The sequence below is a fragment of the Alosa pseudoharengus genome, unplaced genomic scaffold, assembly GCF_046254945.1.
Source record: "Alosa pseudoharengus isolate Yale_2024_CS ecotype anadromous, Long Island Sound unplaced genomic scaffold, YU_APseudo_1.1 YU_APseudo_1.1_scf_22, whole genome shotgun sequence".
Classification (NCBI taxonomy): Eukaryota; Metazoa; Chordata; class Actinopteri; order Clupeiformes; family Clupeidae; genus Alosa; species Alosa pseudoharengus.
In genome coordinates this window covers 19,207,661-19,221,493 of record NW_027468680.1, presented here as the reverse complement: position 1 = coordinate 19,221,493, position 13,833 = coordinate 19,207,661, and the positions used below count along the sequence as shown (strand labels likewise).

The window sequence follows — 13,833 nt, the reverse complement described above, 5'->3', positions numbered from 1 at the left end:
CAGTGTTTGTTGTTTATGATGGTGGTAATGATTCATCGCATCTTCAGATGGAATATGCTACATGCAGTGTTAGACATGTCATTTGAATCTAATGCGGCAATCTAATTGTGACAGGCCTGTTAAGTAGAATTTCAGCCGTAGGAAGTTAGGTGGTCTTGATTTACACTTACATTTTATCCTTTTAAAAACTGTTTACTGTTAATTTTAAGTATTGTAAGATTCTTATTATGTAAGTCGCTTTGAACAAAAGTGTCTGCCAAATTCTATAACCATAATCATAACCATCTATTTCATTGTATTTACTCCCCACAATGACCTTTACTATTACTGTGAGCAGATTAAGATTATTTCCAGTGAATTATTGCATTGTGGAATGGCTGTGAATGTGCAACAAAATGTACGTCATTGCATTTCTCCTATCCTTTTTTGCACTCCATCTTTTCTGGTTAGTATTTGCTGCTTAAACGTTCTGCATCAAAAAAAATGTCTAATCTTTCAGAGTGAACAGCTCCATGGTTAACTGAGGGTCACTCTGTGGAATGCTGCAGATTTTGTTATTGATAGACACAGACTTTGGTTGAGAGGCAGCCTCTTTTGCTGAATCAGCAAGAGTTGCTCTGGGATTACTATTATGAGAGGACAGAAAAAAATACAACTTTATATATACAACATAGCTTTATATCAAAATATGTAATAGATATGCTTATTTTAGATATATTTTGCTTTAAACCTGGTGTTCCTAGTGGAAATGGCACAAACTATTTTAACAACGGTCACTATAGCTTCTACCTGGTTAACAAAATAAATATTTGCTTGAAGTTAAGTCTTCTAAACTGATTTTGAAACAAAGTATCCTATGAGTTGGTCATTGTTGACTGGCTTGCATCATACCAGACCACCTAAAAGTGGACAACAAACCTTACATGCATATTGACAGGGTGTGATATATACCCTTTCAATGAAGTCACAATGCTGGAAACATTGTGCCGAGGTGCTTATTTTGGCAATATTCATGCAACTCACCATGCTATTCTTTTTGAGAGCCTGATTGCTTAAGCTTATTTTGCCCATCATTATGATTTCCAACAGTGGTTTCAGTGATTTCTAGTAAGGCCAAGAGCATTTACAACAGCAATAAGTCATTAATTAGGTCATTTCTTTACCAACTTGTTAAATTGATGTCCGTATGCATTATGACATATATGAATTATACCCCTAAAATATGATAGGTGATTCATATATTGTCACCAATCATTTTTATTCCTCATATAATTGGAGGCATGACTATCATGCCTTAAAGTCAGTAAGAAAGGTAATTTTCTCTTCTCCCTATTGAGCTTCTCTGGAGGGAAAAGAACTCCTACATCTGCTGCACTGGAACTCAGGTCAGTGGGGCAGTGGTAGCCTTGACAGCCAAAGAGTGACCTATATTCCTCTTCTACTGCATGGCAGTGTTGTAGTCAAGTCACTATGCCTCGAGTCCGAGTCCAGGTTCGAGTCTCCTGTGTTCAAGTCCGAGTCAAGTCCAATCATTAAAAAAAAAAAAAATCCAAGTCAAGTCCGAGTCGAGTCCACAACTCATTCAAGTCAAGTCCGAGTCGAGACACTATTAAATGCAAAACTGACAACCTTCGGGGCATTCATGTCTCCAGGCATTTGGCGCCATTAAAGTTAACGTCCGTTTTGTAGGAACATGACGTGATGTATGACATGAAGCAGTAACACTCCATTGCACTAATATTAATACTAAAAATAATTTGGATATTAAAATCCTATACCAAATAATATTCTAATGACATATTACAGTTATAGCTAGTCCGAGTCCAAGTTCGAGTCATTCAGTGCTCAAGTCCAAGTCAAGTCACGAGTCTCTAAATTTAGCTCATGACTGGGACTCGAGTCCGAGTCCTGGACTCGAGTACTACAACACTGCTGCATGGACCTGACACCTTTCAATAGTGGGGAAATGTGCATTGAAATCTTGAAGTCTTACTTTTCAATGTGCTTCTACAAGAGTTTTTTAGGTGAAACAAAGTGGTACTGATGGGCAGTACGACTGGTCCAGTTGTCATGTCAGTCACAGGAATTGCAGAGTTTTTTGGTTTGACATTGTGGTGTTAATAAGACATCATGCCAATGAAGTATCATTGTAATTTTATCATTGTAATTATCGAGACGGTAAGATGATGGGAATAGCCAAACAGCAATAAGCTCATGGCATGAAGTGGGTTTTATTTCTCAGTTAACACTCTTGGAGGAAAAAGTGACAGATACAGTGTACCTGTTTTTCTCCATAGTGACTATTTCAGAGGAGTGGCAGTTATATTTCTTCTCTTCTATTTCATTCAGTTACTACAGAAGAATGGACAGATATCCCGCTTGAATGGAGCCCCAGAGGACCAAGCTGAGGAGTTAAATGGTCTTTGTGAGGAGAAGGACCTGGCAGAGGGTGAGCACTGGACCTTGCTTAGTGTAGATTATTTAAATATAGTAAATTAAATAAAGTCTCCAATGCCATCATGTAGGTAGCCTAGGTCTAATTTCCATTCACACCTCATTTTCATCTGAAGGTGACTAAAGAATTAAATTACATGCCTTTAGCATCTGTATGACTGTGTGTGTGTGTGTGTGTGTGTGTGTGTGTGTGTGTGTGTGTGTGTGTGTTTGTGGTTGCTGAGGATCAAGTGCAGTGTTGAGTATGAAATACTTTGGATGTGAAATGCTAAAAATATAATTAAAAGACAACAGTTAACAGGTCTTGACCACTCCAGTACGATGGACAATGCCACCTGCACTGTGTTTGTTTGCACTTTTTATGGACACTGCAGTAGTGGTTACTGACGATTAATAAATCACAGTTAAAGCATAAACTGCATTAAATCATCAGATAAACATAAATTGTAAGATGTGTTTAAGGCTCATCGGTCTGTTATAATGTATATTGTATATCTTTTTGCTCATTTCAGTTGCCTCAGACCTGAAAGCAGACAGTCCATCTGTAATCCAAGACGTCGAACCTGCAGTGATCAACGTAAATGAAGAACAGGGGTCTATGCTTTCTGAAGATGTTCCATCAACAGAACAAAACAAGGCAGAGGAAAACACAACTGTGACTGAAGAAGAAGAAGTCGGCTTCAAGAAAATAATCAAATTCTTTGAATTAAAATTCACAGTCACTAAGGATAAGGCAGAAGAAAACAAACCAGATCAATCAAAAGATGAGAATGAGAGGGAGGCATTAGTGAAATCTGATGACTCCAAAGACACTAGCACCATCACCACAGAGCAAGATGCAGAGGGGAAGTCTGAGGAAGAACCTGTTTGTGTTGATTTGACTGCTGATTCTGCTGCTGTTGAACCATTACAAGCTGATGAAGCAACAGTACAACAGGCCACAGACACATCATCTCTCAATGAAGAGGTGACACCTGCAGAAGGTGTTTCTGAGTCACAGGAAGAAACCAGCCCAGAGGAGGGGGAGGAGGATTTGTCTCCAATTAAAAAATTCTTCACCACTGGGATTTTTTCCACTTTGAAGAAAAAGAAGAAAGAGGAACCATCAAAAGACGAGGCTGCTGGCGAAGAGCTCCAAACAATTGATAAAGAGGAGGTCGTAAAAGCTGTGGAACAAGAAGCAGCAGAGCCTGCCCAGGAAAGCAAAGTGGAAGATGCCCCTGCTGAAACAAGTGAGGCTGAACTGTTAGGGTCTCAAGAGAAACCAAAGGTTGAAAGTAGTCCTCTCAAGAGACTTTTCTCAAGGCTCTCTTCAAGAAAACTAAAAATACCAGAGCCAAGTGAGAATGCTGCCGAAGAACAGGTCAAAACAGACACAGACACTTCAAAAAAAGAGGGAACCTCCATCTCCCCTCCAGAGGACAAAAGCAAGGATGAGTCTAAACATGAGTCTGATGGTGAAGGAGGTTCAGACGGGGAAAGGAAAAGGCCATGGAGTTCCTTCAGAAAACTTGTCACCCCTAAAAGGCAACGGACTAAGCGTCTATCTGAGAGCGAAGATGAAGCAACAGAAAAGCCCTCTGCAGATACCCCAGCCCCTGAAGCTCAAGAGGAGGTTAAACCGAGTGAAGAGCATGAGCAAATTGAACCTTGTCCGGAGGAGCCCAAAAAGAAGTCTGATTTGTCTGTTTCCTGGGAGGCCCTGATATGTGGAGGATCTACAAAGAAAAGGAGCAGAAAAGGTTCAAACTCAGAGGATGAGGTTGCAGTAGAGAAGGACAGCAGGCCTGAGGATGACCAAGGAAAGACTGCAGAATCTCCACTGGGAAGTTCTCTGGAAGGAGATGATGAACATGTTTCTTCCTCTCTAGAACAGTCCGGCAGTCCCGCTGAAGGTGATGGGGGATCGACATGGAAGTCCCTCAAGAAACTTGTAACCCCAAAGAGGAAATTAAGAGTAGGAGAATCAGGTGAGCAAATCCCATCTGATGGTGAAACCACAAAAGATGAAACTTCATTTTCAGTCAAGAAACTAATCTCAGGACGCAAGAAGCGAAGGTCTGATGGAAGACAGGAACAGACATCATCTGATGAGGCTGGTAAAGATGCTGGATCAGAAGATGAAGATGATGAAACACCATCAGTGGTGCCTTTGTCTGAATTTGATGTGATCGAACCAAGCATGGTGCATACAATACCAAAAGATGAGGAGCCCACAGACATTACCCAGGAAACTGAAGAGAAACTGCCCCCACCTCACCATGACATTGGCCCTCCAATTGTGGCAACTGTTCCGAAAGATTTTGAGGACCTGACAGACTACATAACCAAGCATCAGCAGCTCAGTGACATACCAGAGGAGAGCATTGTAACACCTATTGGTGAGGAGGCTTTTCAAGATGACACAATTGCAGAGGACATTGCAGAGTGGACATCTGAAGCATTCACAGTTGCTGAGCCACCGACTGAAGTTTCCTTTGTGACAGCAGTCTCTCACCTGTCAGAGTCTCCAAAATCCTCAGGTGCCTCAACACCAGTCGCCTCAGAGGGGGATATTAAGGACACAGACATTGTCCTGCAGGAAGCTGTGGAAACTGTCAGCATAATTTCAAGTAACTTATCAGTAACAGATAATGAAAAGATACAGGAAGTGGCAGCTATGTCTCTTACCCCACAGTTGTTAGGAACATCTATTAGTGAAGAGACAAAGGTTTTCATTGCACACAAGAAATTTGAGGCAACCAACATTTGCATAGGTCTTTCAACTGAAGACATAGGTGTTACTGAGGAAATGCCTCTCATGACAGTGGTTGAGGCACCATCTGAGGTTAGTGAAGCTGTATCTACTGAATGTGTCGCTGGAGAGGATTTGGCCGAGGAACCTGAAGCAGCAGGAATTACAGAGGATGTACTACATGAAGCTGAGGTGAAAGAAATAAGAACTGAGTTCCATGAAGAGGACCACAGGGAAGAAGAAGCTGAAGCAGGTCAAGCCATTGATGTGGAAAAAGAAGATGGTGAGGAAATGGGTGAGATGCCCTATGTGATTCAGACGGAGAATCAGCAGGAGACAGAGTTAGTCAATGGCCTTGAAGAGCTTGTACCAATCCATGTCGCCATTACCAGTGCAGTGCAGGGAGAAGTCCAGTATCTGGAAGGGCAGGTTATTGCTGAAGACACACCAAGGCCTGCAATGGAAGGCCCCATGGACTCAACAGTAGAGGAAGCTGTATGTGTAGAGCCAGTTATCCTAGCTGAAGTGACTATTCAAGGAGAGAAAGAGCAAGAGATCTCAGCTATTGAGACAACAGGTGCTGATATTCTTCATGACACTCTTGCTGAACTAGTTGAAAGTGAAATGCAAGAAGTTGTCTCTTCAACATTAGGCATTTCAACAGATGAAAGCTCAGAGATGCCTGAAGCTCTAATCCCAGTTGTGGCACCAGCAGTGCAATCTACAGAGTTCCAAGAGACTGTTGATGTTGTTGAGCCAGTGCTAGATACAGTTACTTCTGTGGTGCTAGAGTCAGTCACTGAAGAAGTTGTAATGGAAAATGTACATGCAGTATGTTTTGCAGATGATCATGAAATCCAAGTTAAAGTAGAAGATACAGAATTGCAGTCATCAGAACCTGTTGAAGAGTCAACATTGGAAGTAGGATCATCAGATGAGGTTGCTGTTGTGGAGGAAGCTACCAAACTGGAAGTGGCTGAGAAAGAAGAAGCAGAATCAGCTGAAGAGGTAGCCCCCCTGAGTGCTCCAGATATCATTCAGCATGTGGAGGTCGAAGACCTATTTGCTATTGGAGATGAGTCAATGTCTCCAGAGGACATTCCGTTGCCATTTGAAAAGGCACCAGAGGATGCTATTGTAGAAGAAAAGCCAGCTACTCAAGGAGATGAGATGACAGAGACAGAAGCAGACCTGCCAATTCCAGACTCCACAATTCCCGAAGCCATAGTAGAATCAGTGGAAAAGGAAGAAAAAGCTACCTCCGAATTTGCAGAAGCAGAGGCCACTGAGACAGAAAACCAAGCAGTTAAAGAAGTGGTGGAAACACAGGAAACTGCGCCATCAATACCAGCTGAACCAGCAGCTTCTGAGTCTGTTGCTGAAGAAGCACTTTTAACTGCTGTGGAAGTACAAACATCATCTTTAATTGAACCAGAGTTGGACACACCTGTCGCTGCACTGCAAACAGAGACATCAGAAGTAACAGCTCAGGAAGTAGAAGCACCTGTTATCACTGAACCAGAGGTGGAGATAACATCTGTAACATCTCCAGAAGAAGCCATAACTGAAACTGCACAGGAAACTCAGGCACCCACACTGGCAGCAGAGCTGGTAGTTGGAACAACAGCAGTGACAGAGCTAGAGGCAGAAACTCCAGTGGAACCTACCCCAGAAGTAGAAACACCTGTGGTGACAACCCTGGAGGTTGAAACATCAGTGGTATCTGAGCCAGAATTGGAAATACCTGTATTGCAAGAAATGGCAAAGGAGATGCCAGTGCTATCTGCGGTGGAAATTGAGGCACCAGTGCAATCAGCAATAGAGATTGAAACAAATGTAAATACAAAAATGGAGGAAGAAACAGAAACTGTCGCAGCCATGGAAGTTGAGATGTCAATTGAAAATGAGCTGGCCATAGAGACAATTCAGCAGACTGCACTGGAGAAAGAAACAGCAATAACTGATGCCCCAGAAGAAGAAATTGCAGTTGCAGCCATTCCAGATGTAGAAACAGCAGTTGTAGAAACATCAGTAGCACCTAAGCTGGAAGAAACAACAGAGGTTGTATCAACACCAGAAGAAGTTGCTGTTGTTGTTGTTCCAGAAGTACAGACAGGACAGACTATGGCTGCCCCAGAGGTAAGCACAGAAGTTGTTGTTACACCTGAAGTAATTGCAGAAGTTGCTGGTGTACCAGTGGCAAGTGCAGAGATCGCTCCTGCTCCAGAAGTAAGCACAGAAGTTTCTGCATACCCTGAGGTAACAATACATGTTGCTGCTGCCCCAGAGGAAAGGGCAGAAGTCACAGCCTCCCCATTGGTAATCACAGATGTTACTCCTGCCCAGGCTGTCATCACCGAAGTTACTCCTGCGCCTGTTATAATGACAAGCATTACTTCTGCCCCAGAGGAAAGGGCAGATGTCACAGCTTCCCCATTGGTAATCACAGATATTACTCCTGCCCAGGCTGTCATCACCGAAGTTACTCCTGCGCCTGTTATAATGACAAGCATTACTCCTGCCCCAGTAGCAAGCACAGTGGCTGCAGTTGCCCCAGTTGTTAGCACAGAGGTTACTGCTGCGGCTGCTGTAATCCCAGCGGTTGCTCCAGAGGTACAGGCAGCTGTTGTACCTGTGCCAGAACTTCAGACAGCTGTTATAGCTGCCCCAGATGTGAGAGCAGTGGTTGCAAATGCTCTTGTGGTAGAAACGCCAAGTGTGGTTGTGCCCGAAGTAGAGGTAGATCCAGCTGTTATTGTTTCTTCATTACAGTCAGAAGTTGTTTCTCCCCCAAAAGTGGACACAGCAGTTGTAACAACTCCAGAAGTACGGGCCATGGCAGTTGTGGAGACAGAAAAACCTATAGTGGAGGCAAACACCCCTGCTCCAATTGCTCCAGTCTCTCCAGTGAACGTAACAGTGACAGTGACTGTGACATCTACAATAGCTAAAGAGTCCCATAGCCCAGAGCCCCCTAAAGTGGACATCCCTGTTGCCCCTGCCCCTGTTGTAATTAGCCCTGTTGCCCCTGTTATAACTGCCCCTGTTGTCCCTGTTATAGCTGCCCCTGTTGTAACTGCCCCTGTTGTAACTGCCCCTGTTGCCCCTGCCCCTGTTGAGACTGCCCCTCCTGCCGCAACAGCAGAGAAGCCAGCTGTCATGGGCCAAATCCCACAGCAAGTGACTATTCCAAAGACAAAGACAGTTCACACACCAGAAACAGAGGATGATGTATGGGAGGATGCAGTGGATGACATGATCCCTAAAATAGAAGTGGCATACGCTATTGCCACACCTTCAATTGAGACCGTTGAATGTGTTCAAGAGCAAGCAGAAGATACCAGTGGTAAGGAAGCTGAATTCAGTGACCCAATTCAGTCCAAAGAGGAGGGAAGTGTGACAGCGGAAGTCCGACCCCAGGAAGATTCAGCTGGCCTTAAGGCCGAAGAAGGACCGGCGGCTGAGCTGCAAACCTCATCCGAGTTTGAATTCCAAGATGCTGCTGAGAATTCAGATTCCACCCTCAATGGAACTTAAAAAGCAGTTGTTTCAATGCAGCCAAGCTGGTGAGTACCTCTTTTCATATTTACTCTGTTACTGTATGCAGCTAATGTGAGATATAGAAACCACAGATTTAAATCAAATTAAATTGTCCCCGACACAGGTTCAATGCAGGAAAAGGAAGGTGAATCGCCCAATGTTCTTCAGAACACCATCAGATGAACTGCCTGGCTGAATTTCGCAAGATAGACCAAGGACTCCATCTTAACACCCTGGCACAGAGTTCATCTCAGCTCAGAGGACAATATTCTGAAAGCAGCTATTGTGCAGATTTGCCATTTTGGTTTTGCCAATGTGATTATCTAACTGCACTATCAGCAGTGCACATGACTACGATGAAGAGTTTTCACTGTTTGGTTATCGTATCAATTTCTGTTGACTTCAAATTTAATTAGAAAGTCATTTTTACTCTACCGAGGAGAATGATTGTTTCTTTTAATTCAGAAATGCTTTAATCAGGAATTTGTGTCAAGTATATATATATTTTGTCCTCACGCTAATGAGGATTAATTATGTATTTCATTCAGCAACCCAACAGGGTAGTCTGTTTCTAACCAAAGTTCATAATAACAAGCATTCTGTTGTTTAATTGGTAATTTCATTTAAGAGTCCTTACTTCAAATATAGAATGCATTCATTTAGTTTGTATTATTTTACAACATAATGTAATGTGAACAAATTCTACATTAATAATGATTGTTTTTTATGTTGCGTAATAATTCATAACAGTTATTTGACCACTGCTTTTGAAACACTGATGACATTTGAATGAGATAAATACAAAAGATGTATTTGGCTGAACTAAGTGTAAAAATTTACTTCACATTTTTGTGAGATCATATCTCACATATGACTTTCTCTGAACCATATATCTCATACTTATAGGTGAGAATGAGGAAGGGGAGCAGCGATATGTAATATCTGTCGACTCCTTATTCAAAGACACTCTGTGTCTGTGTATGTGGGTGCATAAAAGAGGTTATATCTGTCAGAAATGGCAGGTTTATCAGGGGAGTATGGCCAAGGATTGATTGATTTTTTTCTCCTTGATCATTTTGTATCTCATCTAAATTGTATCCATCATATGGTATTTGTACAAATTGTATACCTAAGCATCCTAAATGACACATTAACAAATAACTAAATATTATACAAAACAGTACCTGTAACTTTTCAGATTCCACGCTGTTAATAAACTTCAAACTACTGTATGTTTTATTTAAATAAAATGATCCTTGCATATTTGTGCCTATAATTAAAAAATATATATACTTGGACAAAAGAGGCAAGTGGTTTGCAGAAACAGAAAATAGGTGTTGTCCTAATTATATAGATCTGAAGCATGGTGAGCATAACTAGTAAAAAGTTAATGGGTCAAAAAAACAGGCCCAGGGGTTATCCGAATCAGGCATCCTGTGCTATAGAAGGTCCTGCTTTAATTCAACATCGCATGGCGAAGCAGTAGTCCCGTTGCCTTAGAAACGCCAATCCTGGGTTTCATACCTCAATGTTGAGAATCTCTGTCATAGGTAAATGTCTCTACTAGATCCCACTACACCTACAGGAACATTTGACATCCCATTCGAACTGTAGACATAGGAAAGCTTTAAAAGCTTCCACTCCTGTGGGAAGGCTTTCCACAAGATTTTGGAGTGCGTCTCTGTGGGATTGTTTGCCCAGTCATCCAAAGGGGTATTTCTGAGGTTGAGCACGGATGTTGGAAGAGAAGGCCTGGATTGGAATCATCCCAAAAGGGTTTGATGGGGTTGAGGTCAGGGCTCTGTGCAGGCCACACCAAACTCACCCAGCCATTTCTTTATGGACCTTATCCCCCCATACATGACACAGTAGATGTATGTGCTATGTTAACCATTTAGCCATAAGAAGTGTCTGCTAAATGTAATGTAATAATAATTTACTAACATGTTTGGGACACAATTGACAAGGGCATGGTAAGGACTAAGCTAAGACAATTTTATTTTATGTCAACATGGTTAATAAAAGTCAGTGGATGCTTATGAAGAATGGCTCTGCTCTAAGGTGAGCACTTTTGAGCAACTTAGAGCTACATAATATAGAGCTACACATCACTATATAAGATGAAGAGTCAAACACAGTTACATAGAATATTATTTACAAAAATCTGTTTATTATCAACAAACTTTATCAAAAATATTAACAGTTTTCAGACAAAAAAAGAATCTATATAAAGATGTAAATACAAAAATTAAATACTATGTTGAATGAAGAGAACATAAAATCAATTTACATGAAAACCTGTTAATGTTGTGGCACAAGAACAAAATAATTTTTGACCCAAGGCTTTCAGCTTTCATCACCATCAGGACGTACTGGGCTTGTATCTCTTGAACCATTGCTCTGGGTTGCATCTTGTGGGCGTACAAAACCCTGCGCAGCCACTGCCTGACTGCAGTGATGTTTGAAGACCTCAGCCGGGCTACTGAAGGGGGTGGCACAGGAGTGGCACTTATATGGCCGGCTAGAGGGCAAGAAGAGGGCCTCTGTCTGGCTGCCGTCTACCCCGTCACACAACAGCAGGCACTGGGGGTCCACCATGGTGTAAGCGTCCTGGGAGAGCAGGCGACAGGTGTGGCGCGCCGCCTGACTGGCACGGCAGAAAGACTTGTGGCACGCACTGCAGCGGTAAGGCTTTCCCGTGTGGGTGTACATGTGCTCGCGCCAGTGGCTCCGCTGCAGGAACTTGCGCCCGCAGGTCGGGCACTGGAACCGCCGGCGTTTGGCATCCCCACCCGCGTCCACCGCAGACCCTTCCTCGAGGCGGTCGATATCGGCAATGTCCGAGGGCGGGGGTGTAGAGTCTCCACCCTGCTGAACCACCAGGGCCGGCAACTCCCCGTCACTGTTGACAACATCGCTGTCAGCGCGCGCCGTCTCTTCCTCTGCTTCGGGCTCAGCGAGAGAGCTGTCAGGCGTCACGTCTCCACTTCTATTTCCAACCGGCTCCTGCTCCTGGGGCTGTGAGCTCGCATGCTCCCCCTGCTGGGAGCCCTGTTGCAAGTGCAGGACCATGTGCTCCCTCAACTGACTGCGCTGGGTGAACAGGCTGTTGCAGAGCCTGCACGTGTAGTGCTTTCTGCGGGAGGCGCTGCGCTGAGCCAGGCCCACCTGCACGTATGGTAGTGGGGGGCACGCAGAGGGGGCGGTGGGACTATAGGACACCTTCCTCTCCGCTGACACTTGGGGCGACTCGCAAACAGCCATCTCCACACCTCCAAGCTCCTGTTTGGGAACACAGGCTGAATTTTCAGGGGACAGGAAGGAGGGGTGCTTTCGCTTGCGGGGCGAGGAGTTACTGGAGAGCTGTTCTGAGATCTGGATGCCGTACAGGGAGTTGGTTAGCATAGCAGACTGCACGCTGGGCTGCAGGTCCAGGCTGGCTTCCTGCAGAAGAGGGTAAGCATGCAGGAACTTGACACCCTGCTCCAGTCGCATTGGGTCGATAAGCTGTGGGGTCAGCTTCCCTGTGTACATCAGGTTCAGGAGGTAGCTGAAGATCTCTGGGTGGATGTCTGCCGGCTTCAGACGTACACACTCACTTCAAGAGAGAAAAATATCCTTAATAACTAAACATTCCATGGCAAGTTAACAAAGCCTTTCCAAACTATCTATGTTGTTAATTGTTGTAAGTCAGCAGTACACAAATGGTTATGTCCTTATCAGAAAAGTACCTGTCCTGATGAATGAAAAGCATCCTGAAGTAGTTAGAGAAGGCAGCCAGGACAGCTTTGTGAGCTTTGAAGAAAACATCTCCAATGACGATGGTGCAGTCGCACAGGAAGCCAAACTCCCTTTGAGCATTCAGCCTTTGTAGGAGAACCAGACCATGATGGGCCAGCTCCATCCTTGCACCCCTGCAAATGTACTAAGTGAAACACACACACACACACAGGAAATGTAACAGTCTGTACTCAACAACCTAATATTCTTCAATGAGTACTCATTAACTTAAGGGAGGTTGAGGAGAATACAGAGAATAAAGTATGTATTAATTTCAACACATGGAAAATCCTTTTATTTACGTTTTATTAACCTCGACTGTATACACAGGAAATGTTCTGACGTAGCTTCATACAGGTTGAGGCTGCTTTAATAATGTTGCTAGCAGATCTTGCTAACTTCCGATAGACTTCATCGCAATAATTAGATTTTTTCGGACTTCATCACCTCCACTGAATGCACTGACTGTACTTGTAGAGGGGCTGTCCCTTCTCTGGAAGTGTCTTGATGGGTAAATGAATCACTTGGACCATTTTAAATTCTGCTAACCTAGTCCAAGGGAGCCCCATGCACTCGAATGTAAGTTACAGTTCACCCCCTGGACTCCAGTATTTTCCTTTATTTTACTGTCTATGGGACGGCTAGCTTGTAAGAATGTAAATATTGCGAGAACATCAGGCACACAGTTACAATTTAAGTTTAAAAAGTAACATAATGTAAACATCATGTCCCTGGAGGGTTAACGTTAACATACGTTTACGTCAACAGTGTTGCCACTGTAACGTTACATTATGTTAACGTCATGTATTCAAAGTCACTGATGATGTCCAAACTAACCATCAGATACTCACTGGAAATGTCAGGCGACAAGACTGCATTCTGGTAAAGTTATTAGGTTTGAGTTAAGGTTACCCAAACGTTATCTATTTAGCTACGTTAGAGACGTCCAAAACACAAGAAATTTACATAGCACGGAAACGTTAAGGGAGGCATGCCTCGTTTGTTTCACAATGGGAGATGCGTTCACTTATCAGTGCAGTTTTAATAGTTGCTTAAATATTTTCTACATACCTTATAATAGTTCGTCAAATGTAGATGATATGACTGTGGCAGGAGAGCAGAGCAGTTGTAACAAGTTGTTCTTTTCCTGTGTAAAACGGAGGTACTGGTGGAGGTTTGGGCTTTCCGGAGCATTTACGTTGTGATCACATGACTATTTTCGCGCGTCTTGAGTGTGCTCAGGGCGCCTCAAAAACCGCTTGTTCTCGCGCGCGCGCGCCCCAGGCTGCTCCCAAGCACGGTCCAGTTATATAATAACAATCACC

General features: G+C 43.4%; 1 protein-coding gene across 1 annotated transcript; it reads right to left on the bottom strand.

Moving 5' to 3' along the window:
* Window positions 1–10,878: 10,878 nt before the first annotated feature.
* Window positions 10,879–13,691, bottom strand: zbtb2a (zinc finger and BTB domain containing 2a). The gene is made up of 3 exons (XM_076299937.1): window positions 13,580–13,691; window positions 12,460–12,653; window positions 10,879–12,326 (listed from the first exon to the last, which is right to left on the bottom strand). The coding sequence occupies exons 2-3, from the start codon at window positions 12,630–12,632 to the stop codon at window positions 11,075–11,077; spliced, it is 1,425 nt and encodes a 474-aa protein (XP_076156052.1). The 5' UTR covers window positions 12,633–12,653; window positions 13,580–13,691; the 3' UTR covers window positions 10,879–11,074.
* Between the last annotated feature and the right edge of the window lie 142 nt (window positions 13,692–13,833).

Coding starts and splice junctions, on each gene's coding strand:
- zbtb2a (XM_076299937.1), bottom strand. CDS start 12,632: ATGGAGCTGGCCCATCATGGTCTGGTTCTCCTACAAAGGCTGAATGCT. Junction 12,327..12,459: donor CTTTTCATTCATCAGGACAG/GTACTTTTCTGA, acceptor TCTCTCTTGAAG/TGAGTGTGTACGTCTGAAGC.